Source organism: Oncorhynchus kisutch, linkage group LG1 (genome assembly GCF_002021735.2).
Source record: "Oncorhynchus kisutch isolate 150728-3 linkage group LG1, Okis_V2, whole genome shotgun sequence".
Lineage (NCBI taxonomy): Eukaryota > Metazoa > Chordata > Actinopteri > Salmoniformes > Salmonidae > Oncorhynchus > Oncorhynchus kisutch.
In genome coordinates, this window is record NC_034174.2 from 33,208,937 (window position 1) to 33,229,536 (window position 20,600).

At 41.8% G+C, this 20,600-nt stretch overlaps 1 protein-coding gene across 2 annotated transcripts in view; it reads left to right on the plus strand.

Moving 5' to 3' along the window:
- The first annotated feature begins 844 nt into the window (after nt 1–844).
- LOC109895894 (AMP deaminase 2) overlaps nt 845–20,600 on the plus strand; it is a 67,875-nt gene continuing 48,119 nt past the window's right edge. Inside the window, exon 1 of one of the 2 annotated variants that reach the window (XM_020489973.2) lies at nt 845–969. In XM_020489973.2, coding sequence (XP_020345562.1) covers nt 885–969 — 85 coding nt within the window. In that variant the 5' untranslated portion in view covers nt 845–884. Of the gene's footprint in view, nt 970–9,791; nt 9,942–20,600 lie in introns of those variants that run through there. The other variant, XM_020489982.2, reaches the window with a different exon arrangement.

Consider the following 20,600-nt stretch of genomic DNA (forward strand, 5'->3'; position numbering starts at 1 on the left):
ACACACTGAAGTGTCATTCCGATGATGGCTCATATGTAGATTTTTAAGTGATTGATAATATTTAAGTGTGCCTTCATCAATTACATTGACAAAAAATATGAAACAAATTTCCATAACTTTTCATGACCTTTACAAACCCTCACTTGACAACTTGGAACAGCGCATCATGCTTATTCAGGCTGATGAATGTCCACTCTTTATTGCTTTTCAATGCAGATTCCGCCTTCATTCCGCTTTGATCAAGCTTTATTACCTCGGTGTGTGAAAACTAGGACAGCGATAGGCTACTTTGTTTTATAGATGAGCCAGTACGCAATTCCCCAAAAATTAGAGGTGCCTGAACTCCGCTTCGGCCCAAGTCGAGCACTGCCGATCTAAGATATTTGTCATCGATTTCTATTTTTAGAAGACCGGAAAAACGTTCTGTCGTGTGCTCTCGTTGGAGCTGCTGTCCTGTACTATGTTTGCTGTGGTGTAGTTGTGTGTCTCACTCAGGGCCTGCTGCCTATCACACTTACTGCGCTGAAAACTGAACTGCAATGCCCTCCTCCACTGTTGTCTTTCTCCGCATTGGCTCTCGGCAGCTCGTTCCACGGTTGCTGGGGCAACCGAGGAGGATGCGGCCCAGCGTGGCAGGGCGAAGCCTTGGGCTGCGTTGTGTCCGGGCCCCGTGTTGGCTGACCTGGGGCTAGGTGGGGGGAGGAGCCAGCCATGCAGATGGGTTTCCACAGGCCCTGCATGGGGCTTGCCGTCCAGCTGCAACAAAAGCCCCCCCTAATGTTAAAGCTAGCGCCAGCGTCACAGCTGCACCTCTCTGCCTCTGCCGGCTGTTCTGCAGCTCTGCCTCACTCTGCTTTTGCTGTCACAGGAGCACAGGCAGCAAGATGTCATCCTCCTCCAGCGAGGGCCAAGGGAAGCCCAAATCCCCACTGCGCAAGAGGGGGAGTCTGCAAAGCACCACCAGCCCTGGTGAGTGGAGGGGTGAGGGTGCAGTGTGGTCCCAGAGAGGGGAGTAAGGGAAAGCGGGGGTTAAACGGGAGGAGTTGGAGGTGTGGATTCGCATTTGGAGTCGAACGGACACATATGCTAGTGCAGTGGTGTGAAGGCACTCAATGTTATTACAGTAGAATGGGAAAGATAAAGAAAATATATATGAATTTTCCATCACTGGTAGTGCAGTTTTTGGGGGGATTAATTTGTTGATTAGGCCTATTATCTAATGGGAGTTTTGCATGCACTTTCAATTGTCCTTTATTTCACTGACTGTGTGAAGAGGATGTTGGACTGTAAAAGGGATTTTTTTCTTTCTACATTTTTCTCCCATTTGAAAGCAACCATGCTTAGTAAATGCATGGTTAATCATGGAATATGGTTTGTTTGATTGTTTCTAATAGTCCAATCAAGGTTGTTCATTCACCAACAGCTAATCATTTTGATCTACAGCAGGAGGTCAAAAACATTTTCTTTTATCAGAGCTTTAAAGCCAGAATCCTTATTGGTGAAACTGCCATGCAATATTACAACAACAAAGAAGTTACTGCAAACGACAAACTCTGTTTTTTCCCCCTCAGACATCATTGCTTGCGCTATCGAACAGCAGAAAATGTACTGCACAGTGGAGGCTGCTGAGGGGAGAATGGCTCATAATAATGGCTAGAACGGAATGAATGGAAGGGCATCAAACACATGTATTTGATACCATTCCACTAGTTCCGTTCCAGCCATTACCACGAGCCTGTTCTCCCTAATTAAGGAGCCACTAACATCCTGTGGCACTGCCATTTTTTTTACCATGAAGCTCCTCATCTCTCCTTCAACAAAACAAAAACAATATATTTGAGATATTCGACAAGCATGTGTCCATATGCTTTTGATCGTATAGTGTATTTTTCCCATTTCAGTTTTGGCCTTTGGAACTGTGAAAGATAGTATCAGCTGAGAACGTTTGAGGAGCACGTTTGAGAAGCACAGATAAGTAAGCAATAGTCAAGTTTTGCATCAGTCAAAACTCATGTCAAATTGAATCACTCACTCCTCTCTGTGTGGCCAGTATGGTTTATTAGAGGACAGCCTGGCTGGAAATGGGACAGAACAACTTCCAGCCTCTCCATATCTCCCACAGTTGGCTTGGATAGGGCACAGCAACAGGGCCCATTTATTTCCTATGGCCAAGCCATGCTATGTCACACACACAGGGGAATTTTTATGTAGAAGAACTGAGAAGCTCGACATTCTACTCCAAAATGAATGGAAAATATAGCTGCAAGCAGCCATGCTGAGCTTCAAGCTTTGGCCCCATAGCGCCACCATCAGGACAAATTCCACACATTTCCCTAGGATGAGCTACTTCTGTACTACTTGCCAAATATCAGAACTCCACATCGAACAGATCATGCAATATGCTTTTAATGTATTTTGGACCAATCTTGACAGTGTTTGGAACATGTGTACCAAGTAGGGTTTGGTGATATTACGATAGTATTGGACATCGAAGATGATTGGCAGCCATCGTCGATGGTGACGACATCGTGATGTGACCGACGATGTATAGCCTATTTCAACGTGCCTGGCACATTGCAGTAAAGAGCTGACTGGGCATCCCACAGCAGGGCCATGCCAAGTGGCCTATTCCTTTGCTTTAGACTACATAACCTATTTCAATACATACAGTGCCTTGCGAAAGTATTCGGCCCCCTTGAACTTTGTGACCTTTTGCCACATTTCAGGCTTCAAACATAAAGATATAAAACTGTATTTTTTTGTGAAGAATCAACAACAAGTGGGACACAATCATGAAGTGGAACGACATTTATTGGATATTTCAAACTTTTTTAACAAATCAAAAACGGAAAAATTGGGCGTGCAAAATTATTCAGCCCCCTTAAGTTAATACTTTGTAGCGCCACCTTTTGCTGCGATTACAGCTGTAAGTCGCTTGGGGTATGTCTCTATCAGTTTTGCACATCGAGAGACTGACATTTTATTGGATATTTCGAGAGGGGCAACATCGCAAGACTTCCAGGAACGCTTGCGAAACAGACAAAGCAGACCAGTTTGGGGTTTGAGAAGTCAATGAGAGAAGTTAAAATAATTCCTTAGTTGTTAATTTTCTCAGAATCTGAAGGCACAACCTAGATTCAAACCAATGTCTTAAGTAGTTGAACATGTTATTACTCCAACTTTGTGAAAGTGACAAACTGACACATTTTCGTCAAAAACACCATTAGATCGAATGAGTGCCTTTGATGGCCTACACATGCGCAGTTCGGAGCAAGACGTCTGTTAGACCTGATGACCATGAGCTTATCTAGTTATCGCTTATGAGTGTGATCGGGGATTTCTATTGGAGAAGTGGTTTCTCCCTATCTTCATACTGTACTGTCTTTGGTGTGGCCCTTGGCCCTTGCACCCTCCTACGCCTTACCATCTCATTGGAATTTGCATATTAAAAAGAACATTGGCGGAACCGGAATAATAATAACCAATGCCAACAAATACATAGATGGGAACCAATATACACAGGCAGTTAGGAAAGCAACTCGCCCAAACCTCCCCCATTTCTCCTTCACCAAAATCCAGATAGCTGATGTTCTGAAAGAGTAGCAAAATCTGAACCACTACAAATCAGCTGGGCTAGACAATCTGGACCCTCTCTTTCTAAAAGTATCCGCCGCAATTGTTGCAACCCCTATTACTATCCTGTTCAACCTCTCTTTCGTATCGTCTGAGATCCCCAAAGATTGGAAAGCTGCCACAGTCATCCCCCTCTTCAAAGGAAGAGACACTCTAGACCCACACTGCTACAGACCTATATCTATCCTACCCTGCCTTTCTAAGGTCTTCGAAAGTCAAGTTAACAAACAGATCACTGACCATTTAGAATCCCACTGTACCTTCTCCGCTATGCAATCTGGTTTCCAAGCTGGTCATGGGTGCACCTCAGCCACGCTCAAGGTCCTAAACGATATTATAACGATAAAAGACAATACTGTGCAGCCGTATTCATCGACCTGGCCAAGGCTTTCGACACTGTCAATCACCACATTCTTATCAGCAGACTCAACAGCCTTGGTTTCTCAAATGACTGCCTTGCCTGGTTCACCAACTACTTCTCAGAGTTCAGTGTGTCAAATCGGAGGGCCTATTGCTGGACCTCTGGCAGTCTCTATGGGGGTGCCACAGGGTTCAATTCTCGGGCCGAATCTCTTCTCTGTATACATCAATGATGTCGCTCTTGCTGCTGGTGATTCTCTGATCCACCTCTACGCAGACGACATCATTCTGTATACTTCTGGCCTTTCTTTGGACACTGTGTTAACTAACCTCCATATGAGCGTCAATGCCATACAACACTCCTTCCGTTGCCTCCAACTGCTCTTAAATAATCACTGCCCGCCTGTCCAGCATCACTACTCTGGACGGTTCTGACATATGTGGACAATTACAAATAGCTAGGTGTCTGGTTAGACTGTAAACTCTCCTTCCAGACTCACATTAAGCATCTCCAATCCAAAATGTAATCTAGAATTGGCTTCCTATTTCGCAACAAAGCATCCTTCACTCATGCTGCCAAACATACCCTCGTAAAACTGACTATCCAACCGATCCTTGACTTCGGCGATGTCATTTACAAAATAGCCTCCAACACTCTAGTCAGCAAATTGGATGCAGTCTATCCGTTTTGTCACCAAAGCCCCAATCACTGCGACCTGTATGCTCTTGTTGCCTGGCCCTCGCTTCATATTCGTCGCCAAACCCACTGGCTCCAGGTCATCTATAAGTCTTTGCTATGCCTTATCTCAGCTCACTGGTCACCATAGCAGCACCCACCCGTGGCACTCGCTCCAGCAGGTATATTTCACTGGTCACCCCCAAAGCCTATTCCTCATTTGGCTGCCTTTCCTTCCAGTTCTCTTTTGCCAATGACTGGAACGAATGGCAAAACTCACTGAAGCTGGAGACTCATATCTCCCTCGCTAACTTTAAGCATCAGCTGTCAGAGCAGCTCACAGATCACTGCACCTGTACTTAGCCCATCTTTAAATAGCCCATCCAACTACCTCATCCCCATATTATTATTTAAAAAAAATTGTCCTTTGCACCCCAGTATCTCTAGTTGCACATTCCTCTTCTGCACATATTTCACTCCAGTGTTAAATTGCTAAATCGTAATTACTTCGCCACTACGGCCTATTTATTGCCTTACCTCCCTAATCTTAACTCATTTGCACACACTGTATATAGATTTTTTTCTATTGTGTTATTGACTGTACGTTTATTTATTCCATGTGTAACTCTGTGTTGCTGTGTGTGTCGCACTGCTTTGCTTTATCTTGGCCAGGTCGCAGTTGTAAATGAGAACTTGTTCTCAACTGGCCTACCTGGTTAAATAAAGGTGAAATAAAAAATACAATAGGTTTTCACCCAGCTTTGCTGCTTGAACCTCTAATAAAATTAAGCTGGCGCCATCTAAAATATAATTTTCACCTCCAGAAATGAGCCCAATGACATATTGGTCAAATTATTTGTAAAATGTATTTTAACATATTGGACCATGCATATAGCCTATGCATGGTCCATATTATCAGGTACACTATTATCAATAAGCATTCTCACCTGTAGCCCAACTGATGCAGCATAGTCGCTATAAATAAATACACTGAAGCATGGGGTTGTCCATTTGCATGTAGCCTATTGGGCTAATCATTATCTAGATCCCAAATGTGATCTTTTAACTAGTGAGCATCCTATTGGTACATTTAATGTCCACCAAAAAACACAGTGAATATAATGTTGGCCTACCTGTTAGGGTAACTTGGGGTAAACCGCCACCTGGGTAACACACCCCCTGCCTGTACTTTTCACAGTAACCACTTCATGTCACCATTTCCCCCCCAACATTTTGGTTTCCACTAATCTTGCTCAACTAAAAATATCCAAGAAATGTAAGTCACTACCCCAAAAAGATTCTGAAGTATGGTCGTGTTTTAACATAAGTTACCCTACAATTAACGTGTTAGATTTAGCTCCACTCTCCGCTAGGCACTCACAGCGAATTGCAAAGCGGTAAAGTAACTAACCATGCCACTGGTAAAAACTCAGGGTTTCAAAATCGTGCAGTTTACGCATATTTAGGAGTTTAGAAATAAATAATGGAAAGCTGGGATCCACCTCTTTTTAACAAAGACCATTAAAACTGCTGTTGTCCCCATGAATGCAATAATTTCTGTGCATTAACTGCTTGTCAGAATGCATGTTTCCCTCCCTATGGCACTCTTTACTTGAATGCGCTTCGAGAGGAATATTTTAGATAAAGTATTCTACTATGGGGTTGTCTGATTTTTCTAGTCATTACTTGTTTTGTTTGCAGAGGAAAAGTACATGTGGACTGTTGTAGCATCTTGAAAATGTGCCTCGGTTGAAATATTTGTTAATGTTCCATATTGTGGGTGCGTGGCGGCAAGAATTTGTTCTTAACTGACTTGCCTAGTTACTATACCGGAGTATGCAGTGTACACAAGGGGTGTTATTTTTTCAACAACAAAAAAAGGATTAACAAAAAGTTGAATATGTAGAAGGGTTCTTGATCCAGGAGGGGATTGATTGTCTCTGCTGTAACCAAGAAGCTTAATCTTAAAAGCTATCTACTTAGTTAGCAAGTAATCAAACCAAATGCATTGCTGGAGCCCTGAGCTGGAAATAATTTATTTGGCGCATCACAGATAGTTAACTAATCTAAGATAAGTTAGCTTTAGGGTGCCCCAAACTAAAAATGTATAGTTTTATTTTTTGTTGTTGACAGTATTGAAAATCATACTGTCGGTAATTCAAAATTCCCCAGGATACAGTATATGTTATACCGCCTAAGCCTACAGTACATGACACCAACTTCATTGTTATTGAGTGAAATTGAGTTAAATTTCATATGTTAAGTTTTAAATTGATCAGTACTTGGTAGGCATTTTAAAGCAGTGAAGCATGGTTATCTACACACAACATAAAGAGTGAAGTCAGCACTAAGCCAGCACTTACAGTAGCCTACACAGAATCTCTGTGCGCACTGTGCTGAGGTAGCCTGTCTCTGCTGCAGTAATAAATAACTTAGAGCTCTCTCCTCCAGTGCAGTCATTTAAGTCCCCTTGATTAGCCGCTTGGCTGAGCCCTTTCCAACCCTCTGCCATAGGAGGCACATCCACCCATTTTAGAGCTTCACACACCAAATAACTGTCATGGTGAAGGGAGGTACACACAGCATCTAGTTAGGGAGATCTTAACTGCCAAATTACTACAATAAAGGATGCACACATGCAGTTGGACCTGAAACAGTTTTAGGTGCCAATTGATTGTTGTGGAAAACACACAGAATGTTACTTTATAGGCCACACTCTGGGCCCCCTATTATGCTTTGCAAGATGTCATTATTTAAGTGCTTTTTTGTTTGATACAAATATTCACAGGCGTACTCGTGTTTTTTTTGTAGCTAGGCCAAAATTATTGGATAAGATTTGTTCTGATGGTAAAGCCCTTCTGCTGTTTACATGTAGTTTTTCTATGTCTCATGAATCCCTAGCCTACATACTGCCTTAATGCAGCTGCCTTCCACTGGAGCCTCATCAGACCACTGCAGCACATGACGCCAGCAGATTTCTGCATTCAACCAATAAATATACTGTATGAAATGATTTACAGTGCATTCGAAGAGTATTCAGACCCTTTGACTTTTTCCACATATTGTTACCTTATAGCCTTATTCTAAAATTGACTAAATTGCTTTTTTCCCTTAGCAATCTACACACAGTACCCCATAATGACAATGCAAATACAGGTTTTTAGAGATGATTGCAAATGTATTAAAAATGAAACTGATATCACATTTACATTTGCTCTGTTCATCTTTCCCTCGATCCTGAGTAGTCTCCCAGTCCCTTGCCACTGAAAAACATCCCCACAGCATGATGCTGCCAACACCATGCTTCACCATAGGGATGGGGCCAGGTTTCCTCACAATCCAGCTATTTTCGGGTCTCTCCAGAAATGTTTGATCTGGTTCAAGTCCAGGCTCTGGCTGGGCCACTCAAGGACATTCAGAGACTTGTCCCAAAACCACTCCTGCGTTGTCTTGGCTGTGTGCTTATGGTCGTTGTCCTGTTGGAAGGTGAACCTTCCCCCCAGTCTGAGGTCCTGAGCGCTCTGGAGCAGGTTTTCATCAAGGATCTATCTGTACTTTGCACTGTTCATCTTTCCCTTGATTCTAACTAGTCTCCCAGTCCCTGCCGCTGAAAAACGTCCCCACAACATGATGCTGCCAGCACCATGCTTCACCGTAGGGATGGTGCCAGGTTTTCTCTAGACGTGAAGGTTGGCATTCAGGCCAAAAAGTCCTTTAGTTGCCTTTTGGCAAACTCCAAGCGGGCTGTCATGTACCTTTTACTGAGAAGTGGCTTGTGTCTGGCCACTCTACCATAAATGCCTGATTGGTGGAGTGCTGCAGAGATGGTTGTCCTTCTGGAAAGTTCTCCCATCTCCCCAGAGGAACTCTGGAGCTCTGTGAGAGTGACCATCGGGTCCTTGGTCACTTCCCTGACCAAGGCCCTTCTGCCCCGATTGCTCCGTTTGGCTGGCGGCAAATTCTAGGAAGAGTTTTGGTGGTTCCAGACCTCTTCCATTTAAGAATGATGGAGGCCACTGTGTTCTTGGGGACCTTCAATGCTGCAGAAATGTTTTGATACCCTTCCCCAGATCTGTGCCTCAACACAATCCTGTCTCGGAGTTCTACAGACAATTCTTTTGAACTCATGGCTTGGTTTTTTGCTCTGACATGCACTGTCAACTGTGGGACCTTATATAGACAGGTGTGTGCTTTTACAAATCATGTACAATCAATTGAATTTACCACAGGTAGACTCCAATCAAGTTGTAGAAACTTCTCAAAGATGATTAATGGAAACAGGATGTATCTGAGCTCAATTTTGAGTCTCATAGCAAAGGGTCTGAATACTTATGTAAATAAGGTAATACATTTGCAAAGATTTCTAAAAACCTATTTCGTCATTATGGGGTATTGTGTGCAGATTGATGAGGAATAAGGCTGTAACGTAACAAAATGTAGAAAATTGGAAGGGGTCTGAATACTTTCCGAATGCGCTGTGTATAATGTCCTACAGTATTTCCCCAGGGGGCTGGGGGAAAAACACTCCAGAATATCATTACTCTCCCCCTGTTGTCATAAACTTCCAGCTTTTTAAAAGCAGCTGTGGGATCGAATTAGGATTTTTATTTGGATGGTTTTTGCTTTTGTCATCTCCGGTTCAATTGTTTTAATGTTCACATTAAAAACACACTAGCCTAATTCTCATCGTACTATGGTTTTAAATATTAAAATCTGTTGTTGTTACATAACGTCCCAACACCTCATTTTTGTTAGGCTTATAGTGACCAGTTTATGGTAGGTTTTAATGATTAGTGTTAGCCTAACTAACCATCACTAAGCAAACCCTTGGTTATCAGTAGAGCTGTTGGTGTCCCTTTCTCCTCTCCCTGTCCCTCTGGCCTCCATACTGTAGTGTACCGTACAGTATAACAGCTTGTTTTTCACCCCATGGACTTTGACCTACTACAAGGATGTGCCCCTCTCTCCTATCTCAGTAAGAAATGAAGGATAGAAACGTGATTGGAGAATCAGGGAGTGACTCCCACTTTTAACTCCTCTGCATATATGCCAGTGTGTTTGTGTAACTGCACGCGCGTGTTTTCCACTCCTGTTGAAAAGTGACATAGTAAGTGACAGTTTTTTATTGCCACGGAGAGGCACTGTAGCGCAGTCTTCGTTGTGACTTAACAGTTTAGTTTGTGCAGTTTCTTACCCTAGCTATCGAGAACTTTCTGTCTCTCACGATTGGAGCAGTGCTGTTGTGACAAAGGGTCTTCCACAAAGAGATAAGGTAGGACAAACATTATTATATATTTTTCCTAACAAAGCAACACATAGGCTATCTATGATACGTTAATTTATGATGGAATCTTGAACTGTAATATAGTTTGCCCTGGCTTGACATCATTAATGTGTTTGCTGTCATGGGACTGATCCTTTGTGCATGTTCAAATCATCTATAAGTGGCTTTGTTAAGCTTCACAAACAATTGTATATACTTATGGATGATTTGGACATGATGTGCGAAGAATGCTTATCGGTCCAATGACTTGAATGGTATTGTGGCACAAATATTCATGAACCCCTTGAGTGATTGGTTGAGCCTTCTTTAGTGTGTGACGTCGCTCTGAGCCCTTACCAAAACACAAAACATGGCAGACAATTTCTCTTGCCTAGTCGGATCTGAAACCCCCCTTTGCCCTCAGAACAGCCTCAATTCGTCAGGGCATGGACTCTACAAGGTGTCGAAAGCGCTCCACAGGGATGCTGGCCCATGTTAACACCCAATGCTTCCCACAGTTGGCTGGATGTCCTTTGGGTGGTGGACCATTCTTGATCACACAGGAAACTGTTGAGCGTGAAAAACCCAGCAGCAATGCAGTTCTTGACACAAACCGGTGTGCCTGGCACTTACTACCATACCCCATTTAAAGGTATTTTGTCTTGCCCAGTCACCCTCTGAATGGGACACATACACAATCCATGTCTCAATTGTCTCAAGGCTTAAAAATCATTCTTTAACCTGTCTCCTCCCTTTCATCTACACTGATTGAAGTGGATTAAACAAGTGACATCAATAAGGGGACAAAGCTTTCACCTGGAATCACCTGGTCAGTCTATGTCATGAAAAGAGCAGGTGTCCATAATGTTTTGTAATCTTCAGAAATGACTTTGTCCAAACAACAATATAACTAGATCTTTACAATTATGGTGAAACTTCAAGGATTTATTTGAATAAGTTGGTTGAAATCTTCCTAGAGTTGACACAGTGTTGACGAAATGCTGAATTTTGGCACTTTAGCAAGCCTTTATTTATATTTAAAAAATCAGATTTATTGAATTATTGATGTGGTATAAATTAAAAGGCACTTAATTTAATTAAAATTCAATATTGGTGCATCATTTCCACTTCAAATATCAAAGGGACACAAAAGACACCCTTTTCGTGGAATGACCCATTTACCCCCTAATAATAGAAGTGTACAATAGAATTGGGACATTTGTTAACTTACAATGTCCTGTACATCAACTCACTTACTCAATCACTTTTCCACCTATTCACTCACTCTTGCACACTGGCTCACACAGGGGTGAGATATCACGTTTACTGCTCCTCACTCAGCTCACTGAGTAAACTGAACATTCCTGCAAGCCAAGGGCAGTTGTGGTCAGGGTCATATATCAGATACCCACTGTGTGGAGAGTCAGATTCTCTATAATACAGGTCAGGACTCTGTGAATGTGTATATTTACGGTACATGAGTGACAATTAAAAGCATAGGTGTTGTTTCCTGTTTGTGTCGCCTTCCAATGTGTGTTTGTGTCCCTATACTGCTGTACTGTGCTATCTGCCAACAGCACAGCCTCTAAATCAGTGCCCAGCCAGTGCTGCCAAGACTGAGCTGCCTCATAAACACCATCCATCATTGGAGAGGCTCTGAAAGACTGCAGATGAGTGAGTTGGGGGGTTAGACGGGGGTCAAGGGACACCTCTCTTAGCCCTCCTAGTCGAGATAAGGAGTTGTTTACAGCCCCTCTCTCTGATCTCAGACACACTCAGGAATGACCCTGCCGCCAGCTCAAGGTGGCCGGCTGAGCTGAATGGTTTAATATCCTGAGTTAAGAGCTATGGCGCAGTGTACGTTATGTGTAATGCGACACTGGGCTGGGTTCTCTCTTTGCTATATTCAGATGCTGTGAGAGCTGGGCTAATTAGCATTAGTGGCTGGTGAGTGGTGGAGTGAGGGCTGGATCATAAGAGATGGGAGGGAGAAGAGGAGCAGGGACTCTTGGGTAGCCTGGGACAGTAAGCGTGTGATTTTAGGGGAAGCGTAGACGGTAGGGGTGTAATGGTTCACCAAACCCATGGTTTGCTATGTATTGCGGTTTTGGGTTCACAGTTCGGTTTCGGTACAGCGGGAAAATTAAATGCCATTCCAATGTTCAGCATTCACATTGTTCAGCATTCTCTTTTGTAACCGGATTCTTATGTTGGGGCTCTCAAGTTACTCCTCTAATGCTGCGTTTGTAACCATGTGGGAGGTGGGAATTTACCGGTTGTGAAGTCGTAAATACCAGTTCAAATGAAATTTTATTGGTCACATATAGAGGTCGACCGATTATGATTTTTTAACACCGATACCGATTATTGGAGGACCAAAAAAGCCGATGCCGATTAATTGCCCAATTTAAAATTTTAATAAATGTATTTGTAATAATGACCATTACAACAATACTGAATGAGCACTTATTTTAACTTAATATAATACATCAATAAAATCAATTTAGCCTCAAATAAATAATGAAACATGTTCAATTTGGTTTAAATAATGCAAAAACAAAGTGTTGGAGAAGAAAGTAAAAGTGCAATATGTGCCATGTAAGAAAGCTAATGTTTAAGTTCCTTGCTCAGAACATGAGAACATATGAAAGCTGGTGGTTCCTTTTAACATGAGTCTTCAATATTCCCAGGTAAGAAGTTTTAGGTTGTAGTTATTATAGGAATTATAGGACTATTTCTCTCTATACCATTTGTATTTCATTAACCTTTGACAATTGGATGTTCTTATAGGCACTTTAGTATTGCCAGTGTAACAGTATAGGTTCCGTCCCTCTCCTCGCTCCTCCCTGGGCTCGAAATTTAAAGAAATCGGCCGATTAATCGGTATCGGCTTTTTTGGTCCTCCAATAATTGGTATCGGTGTTGAAAAATCATAATCGGTCGACCTATAATTCTTAATATAATCTTGTCTTTACATATACTAAATAATGTGTTACATTTGTTTTGATTTAGAATAGACCATTATCATGCACCTGTCTCGAAACGGGGGAAAAAATATATGTCATCTATGCACTTAAATAGCAAATGGAGGACACTTTTCCTGTGGTTCATTTTCATGCCAGCCAGGTAAGCTATACTCCTGTTATAATGCGAAGCAATGTGCTTAATATTAGGAATGTTGAGATATAAATATAATAGGCCTAGCCTATAGAAAGCTGATAGGATCCTCCTCTTTTTAATAGAAGCCAACGCAATTGCATAGCCTATAGTGTTTGATTCGATTTTCAATTACATTTGCATTGATGTCAGAGTGATTAGAGGGACAATAGAGTGCAGATTACCAGGCAGTTAGCAAATTTGGCCATCTGCAGCATCAGAGCTTGGAGAAGCCTTATTACCGTAACTAAACGGCCATGTGGAATTTGACTGCCTTCATGACTTGTGACCGCCCGTGTGGTGGGAATACAGTCACCGTAAGAGCCCCAATCACATACATATATTTAGCAGATGTTATTGTGGGTGAAGTGAAATGCTTGCGCTTAAGAGCTAGAAGCAGAGCTGTCATGTCTGTGGGCACCATCTTGCTCAAACCCAGGATGCATTGATGTGATTTGAAATCGTTTAGAAATGCTGATTGGCTAATGGTGAACAATATGTAAACTAAAAGTACAGCTATCATGCTTGTAAGCAAATTATAGAGCTAAAAAAAACACGTGAATAGATCATCTTTTGTTTTTGCATTTAACTGCCGAAAATGCTGTTGTACAAGCCATTTCCATAATAGGGGATGTCAGAGGTCACCATGTGGGAGAAGTGCGTGCTCAGGATGAGACACGAGTTTCCCACTAGTAATTACAAGTTTGAGGTAGGGCTGGGCGATATGGCCTAAAAGTAATATATTTTTTAATATCCATTTTTTTCAGAGGTTTGGACAATTCACAATATATATTAAAGTTAGTGAGGGAGATTACATACACTTAGGTTGGAGTCATTAAAACTTGTTTTTCAACCACTCCACACATTTCTTGTTAACAAACAATAGTTTTGGTAAGTTGGTTAGGACATCTACTTCGTGCATGACACAAGTCATTTTTCCAACAATTGTTTACAGACAGATTATTTCACTTATAATTCACTGTATCATGGCTGTTGACCAGGTATGGGTAGCCAGGTGGAAAGCATGGCCAGCCATAGAAAAATGCTTATTGAAATTGTCAATTATCGTGGATTTATCGGTGGTGAAAGTGTTTCCTAGCCTCAGTGCAGTGGGTAGCTGGGAGGAGGTGCTCTTATTCTCCATGGACTTTACAGTGTCCCAGAACTTTTTGGAGTTTTTGCTACAGGATGCACATTTCTGTTGAAAAAGCTAGCCTTAGCTTTCCTAACTGCCTGTGTATATTGGTTCTTAACTTCCCTGAAAAGTTTCATATCGCAGGGGCTATGCGATGCTAATGCAGTACTCCACAGGATGTTTTTGTGCTGGTGAAGGGCAATCAGGTCTGGAGTGAACCAAGGGCTATATCTGTTCCTGTTTCAAATGTTTTTTTAAGATGGGCTCTCGTCGGAGAGAGAAGTTTTGTCCTGCTCAGTAAAGCCTTGAACATAAATTGTCCGCAACAGTGAAATGGGCTACTTCTATGTGAATTAATGAGGAGGCGGAACATACCTCAATTCAAACTGTTGTTAGAAAATACAACTTGTTAGAAAATAATTTGAATATTGACAAGTTGAAACATAGCCTATAGATAATCAGCAGGCAATATACTGTACACAGGCACCATTTTTGATTCCACTAAATGATGCAAAATTATCTTATGGACCGATAAGCATGACCAGTCAAATGTATTTACATCCACTTGTGTTTCCATCAATGAATAGGCTAGAAAGCATTATTTTGCAATGGGAGTTTTTTGTCTTCTGGACAATTGGATCACGTCAATTTTATTTATCGGCTTTCCTATTTATTTATTTTCGGACAAAAGCCAGCTATTACCGGCTAACGGAAACCCTCGGTCAAATATACACTGGAGTTGCTTACCAAGACGACATCGAATGTTCCCGAGGGGCCTAGTTACAGTTTTGACCTATATCAGCTTGAAAGTATATGGCAAGACTTGAAAATGGCTGTCTAGCAATGATCACCAACCAACTTGACAGATCTTGAAGAATTGTATATATTATACAATCCATGTGTGCAAAACTCTTAGACTTACCCAGAAAGACTCACAGCTATAATCGCTGCCAATGGTGATTCTGACATGTATCGACTCAGGCGGTTGATACTTATCTAATCAAGACATAGTGTTTTATTTTTTATGAATTTTGTACAAAATGTTCTTCCACTTGGACATTAGAGTATTTTGTGTAGATTGTTGACAAAAAAATTACAATTAAATCAATTTTAAATGACACTTTGTAACACAACAAAATGTAGAAAAAGATCAAGGGTTGTGAATACTTTCTGAAGGCAATGTATGTACACTAAAAGTATGTGGACACTTGCTAGTCGAACATCTCATTCCAAAGTCATGTGCATGAATATGGAGTTGGTCCCCCCCTTTGCTGCTATAACAGCCTCCACTCTTCTAGGAAGGCTTTCCACTAGATAGATGTTGGAACATTGCTGCGGGGACTTGCTTCCATTCAGCCACAAGAGTATTAGTGAGGTCAGGCACTAATGTTGGGGAGCGATTAGGCCTGACTCGCAGTCAGCGTTCCAATTCATCCCAAAGGTGTTCAATGAGGTTGAGGTCAGGGCTCTGCAGACCAGTCAAGTTCTTCCTCACGGATCCCGACAAACCATTTTCCTTGCTTCCTCGCTTTGTGCACGAGGGAATTGTCATGCTGAAACAGCAAAGGGCCTTTCCCAAACTGTTGCCACAAAGTTGGAAGGACAGAATAGTCTAGAATGTCATTGTATTCTGTAGCATTTAGATTTCCCAAACTGGAATTAAGGGGCCTAGCCCAAACCATGAAAAACAACCCCAGACCATTAATTCCTCCACACAAATTTACTCTTGGCACTACGCATTTGGGTAGGTAGCGTTCTCCTGGCATCCGCCAAACCCAGATTCGTCCATCGGCCTCCCAGATGGTGAAGCGCGATTCATCATTCCAGAGAATGCGTTTCCACTGCTCCATAGTCCAATGGCGGCGAGCTTTACACTACTCCAGCTGACGCTTTGCATTGCGCATTGTGATCTTAGGCTTGTGTGCTGCTGCTCGGCCATGGAAACCCATTTCATGAAGCTCCCAATGAACAGTTCCTGTGCTGACGTTGCTTCCAGAGGTAGTTTGGAGTGTTGCAAACGAGGACAGACCATTTTTTATGCTACGCACTTCAGCGATCCCGTTCTGTGAGCTTGTGTGGCCTACCACTACGAGGCTGAGCCGTTGTTGTTCCTAGAAGTTTCTAATTCACAATAACAGCACTTACAGTTGACCAGGGCAGCTCTAGCAGGGCAGAAATTTGACAAACGGATTTGTTTGAAAGGTGGCATCCTATGACGGTGCCATGTTAAAAGTTACTGAGTTCTTCCGTGAGGCCATTCTACTGTCAGTGATTGTCTATAGAGATTGCATGAATGTGTGCTAGATTATATACACCTGTCAGCAACGGGTGTGGCTTAAGCCAAATCCACTCATTTGAAGGGGTGTCCACATACTTTTTGTGTGTATATACAGTAACAGTCAAAAGTTTGGACACACCTACTCATTCAAGGGTTTTTCTTTATTTTTACTATTTTCGACATTGTAGAATAATAGTTGACGACATCAAAACTATGAAATAACACATATGGAATAATGTAGTAAGCTAAAATATGTTAAACAAATCAATATATACAGTTGAAGTCGGAAGTTTACATACACTTTTGCCAAATACAGTTAAACTCAGTTTTTCACAATTCCGGACATTTAATCCTAGTAAAAATTCCCTGTTTTAGGTCAATTAGGAATGGAATCATGTAGTCACCAAAAAAGTGTTAAACATATTTTAGATTCTTCAAAGTAGCCACCCTTTGCCTCGATGACAGCTTTGCACACTCTTGGTATTCTCTCAACCAGCTTCATGAGGAATGCTTTTCCAACAGTCTTGAAGGTGTTTCCACATATGCTGAGCACTCGTTGGCTGTCTTTCCTTCACTCTGGGGTCCAGGTCATCTGATGCAGCACTCCATCACTCTCCTTCTTGGTCAAATAACCCTTACACAGCCTCGGGGTGTGTGTTGGTTCATTATCCTGTTGAATAATAAATGATAGTCTCACTAAGCGCAAACCAGATGGAATGGTGTATCGATGCAGAATGCTGTGATAGCCATGCTGGTTAAGTGCCTTGAATTCTAAATAAATCCCAGACAGTGTCACCAGCAAAGCACCATCACACCTCCTCCTCAATTCTTCACGGTAGGAACCACACATGCGGAGATCATCCGTTCACCTACTCTGCGTCTCACAAAGACACGGCGGTTGGAACCAAAAATCTCAAATTTGAACTCATCAGACCAAAGGACAGTTTTCCACCGGTCTAATGTCCATTGCTTGTGTTTCTTGGCCCAAGCAAGTCTTTTCTTATTTTTTTGTCCTTTAGTAGTGGTTTCTTTGCAGCAATTCAACCATGAAGGCCTGATTCACGCAGTCTTCTCTGAACAGTTGATGTATCTGTGACTTGAACTCTATGAAGCATTGGTGACGCGCCACCTGGATTTGGACTTATGTAGCAAAATTTGAAATTGTGTTTTTTACATTGGATAGATGTAGAGACTTAGATCTACAAAATGGTATATTATACACTGCATTTTTGAGGAACAATGGGAAAGTAAATTCTGATTTGGAAGTTGATGAACTTGTAAACTCAATTATTGAGAAAATAGCCTTTGAATGTTTTGCTATCTAGTGAAGAGCTCCTCTTTGTCTACACCCATTCAGCATCATTCACAACCTCTTAAGCTTTAGCCCCACCCATCTCGTTTTGAGCGCACACTTGACACTCTGGCCGATGATTTGCTTACCTTTGGATAACATGAAAACAGCCTTACCAGCTCTGCTGGCAACAATTTCATTGCACTTTTTTGCCGATGTTTACTGACACCACCATATTCAACGGGTGTTGTACACTAGCTTAAGACATGTAGCTAGCTAGATAGATAAACAATTAACCTAGCTAGGTAAACAACGTGTAAGGTCACCCACGTCAGGTAACGTTAGTTAAAGAGCCAGCCAGCTAACGTTAGCTAGTTAAACAACAATGAACATAGTACCAAATCATGTCGTTACTACCCTGCATGAATCTGCTGGGAGCTAACCAACCATATTCCATGTTAGCTAGCTAACATTAGGCTCTAACTAGCAATGCAAACGGCACTGGGATACGAATAATAACATCATACACGTAACGTTATCCAGGGAGCCAGCCAGCTAATGTTAGCTAGCTAGCTAACGATACACTTTAGCTTGAAATGAAACCACTTTCTTTCAAAATTAGAAATGTGTAATATCTGAAAATGTAGCTAGCTAGACTATCTTATGTTTATACGTCATCATGCTTGATGGACGCATCTCCCTGTTACAGATGCCATGCCACGGTTGTCCTTAGTTTAAAGATGTAATCCAGAGACAGATGTTTTCTCCATCTCTTTAGCTATCATACTCTAATTCCACTGATTTCAAAACTCTATCCTCCAGAAAGTGGAGAGTAACACTTATGCAGCTCCACTACACGATACATTAAAAAAACTGCATTCGACTTGATTACCAACACAGACTGACCAGCTCAAATAGTCAGAAGCCGTCTATATGGCAGATCAATCCAAACTCCTCTCTCGGCATGTCCAGCCCATCTATTATTTCAGCCAAACATGTCTAGTGGAAACGTTGCTGTCTTTTTCTGAGGCTAAACCAACTAGGCTTGTAATTTAACAATTTGTGTTGTATTTACAGACAATAACAAACGTGTATGCTAAGGCACATGAAAGTTGACATGTTCCAGAAGTAATTTCTGCCAAAAAACAAATTTTGATGCAAAACATTTTTTATGTACAAATACCTCTCCTGTGAAGTAGTGACGCACGACATATGCCTCGTTTCCTGAAACGAGTCACAAATATGATCACATGAACAGCATGTGGTGTGGCAGGTAGCCTAGTGGTTAGAGCGTTTTGCCAGTAACTGAAGGGTTGCTGGATCGTAATCCCCGAGCTGACAAGGCAAAAAAAATCTGTTGTTCTGCCCCTGAACAAGGCAGTTAACTCTACAGGATTGGTTGGTCCCCTACGGGACGGTTGAGCTAACATAGGCTAATGCGATTAGCATGAGGTTGTAAGTAACAGAACATTTCCTAGGACATAGACATATCTGATATTGGCAGAAAGCTTAAATTCTTGTTAATCTAACTGCTCTGCCCAATTTACAGTAGCTATTACAGTAAAATAATACAATGCTATTGTTTGAGGGGAATGCACAGTTATGAACTTGACAAGTTATTAATAAACCAATTAGGCACATTTGGGTAGTCTTGATACAAAATGTTGAACATAAATGCAATGGTTCATTGGATCAGTCCAACACTTTGCACATACCCAGCTGCCATCTAGACCTGACCTAAAATAAATAATGGATTTATTGTGATGTTGTATATTCAATTAATTTAGACTTTTTAAAAATGTAGATGTTTCAAAGGCGCGCATCAGCGGCTTGTATATGTGGAGGCCTGGAGATGCTAAACGTGTTTATGTAAATTGCAGTCAATTATTGTGAGACTGACAATCTTTTGCATGACAATAACTGGCTGTCAAAATGTCATGATCGCCACAGCCCTACTCACGACTTGCTTTAATTTCAGGTTTGATCATAGAAGCATTGGGAGTAACATAAGTCCATAGTAGCCTATACAGTTTTATATATTTTATGATGCACTGAGATGCAGTGTCATAGACCACTCCTGCCACTCGGGAGCCCACAGTTGGATGCTACTATTAAATGTTTTGAAATCCTGTCTTCGAAAAAGCTGAAGGATCTTGACAGGCACACCTTGGCAAGGAGTCATTTCAATATTTCATGTGTGGAACAGAAGTGAAGAGTTTCTGTCAGGCAAGCCCTCCGTCATTCCTTTGTTGCGCAAGCCCCCATCCCCCCTGTCCATACTGATTGGCTCATCAATAAGTGAACAAGCCCCAGAGCAGGAGGTTTTCTCCTCTGTGTCTCACTCTTCCTTTCTTTCATTTCACTCACTCTCTTTCCATTTTTCTTAATGATATTGCCTTTGCTATCCTCCTCACTGTTATTTTTGCTTTTTCTCTCTTTGTACTCTGTTCCTTGTCTCTGCCTCTCTCTTTTGAGTTATTACTCTCAGTAATGTGACATTATGTAGGCCTATTGTCAACAGTGACAGTAAAACTAACAACTAACATGCCCTGTGTATACTATCTTCATGAAATCCAGCCACTAAAGGCCTGCCCTATCACTCAACCATCATGAAGCTACTTTCTTTGAGCATGTTTATTTTCAGTGGGATGAGATGGGATGCTTTGCTTGCTAGTGCTTACTCTCTTTTTGCGTAAATACTGTGTTTCCTTCTGCTATGGCGCATTTTCTGCACCAATAATTAACAAGGATTTATAGAGATGTGGTTTTGTTGGCCCAGCTCTATTGCATCACAAGCTACACCCTCTA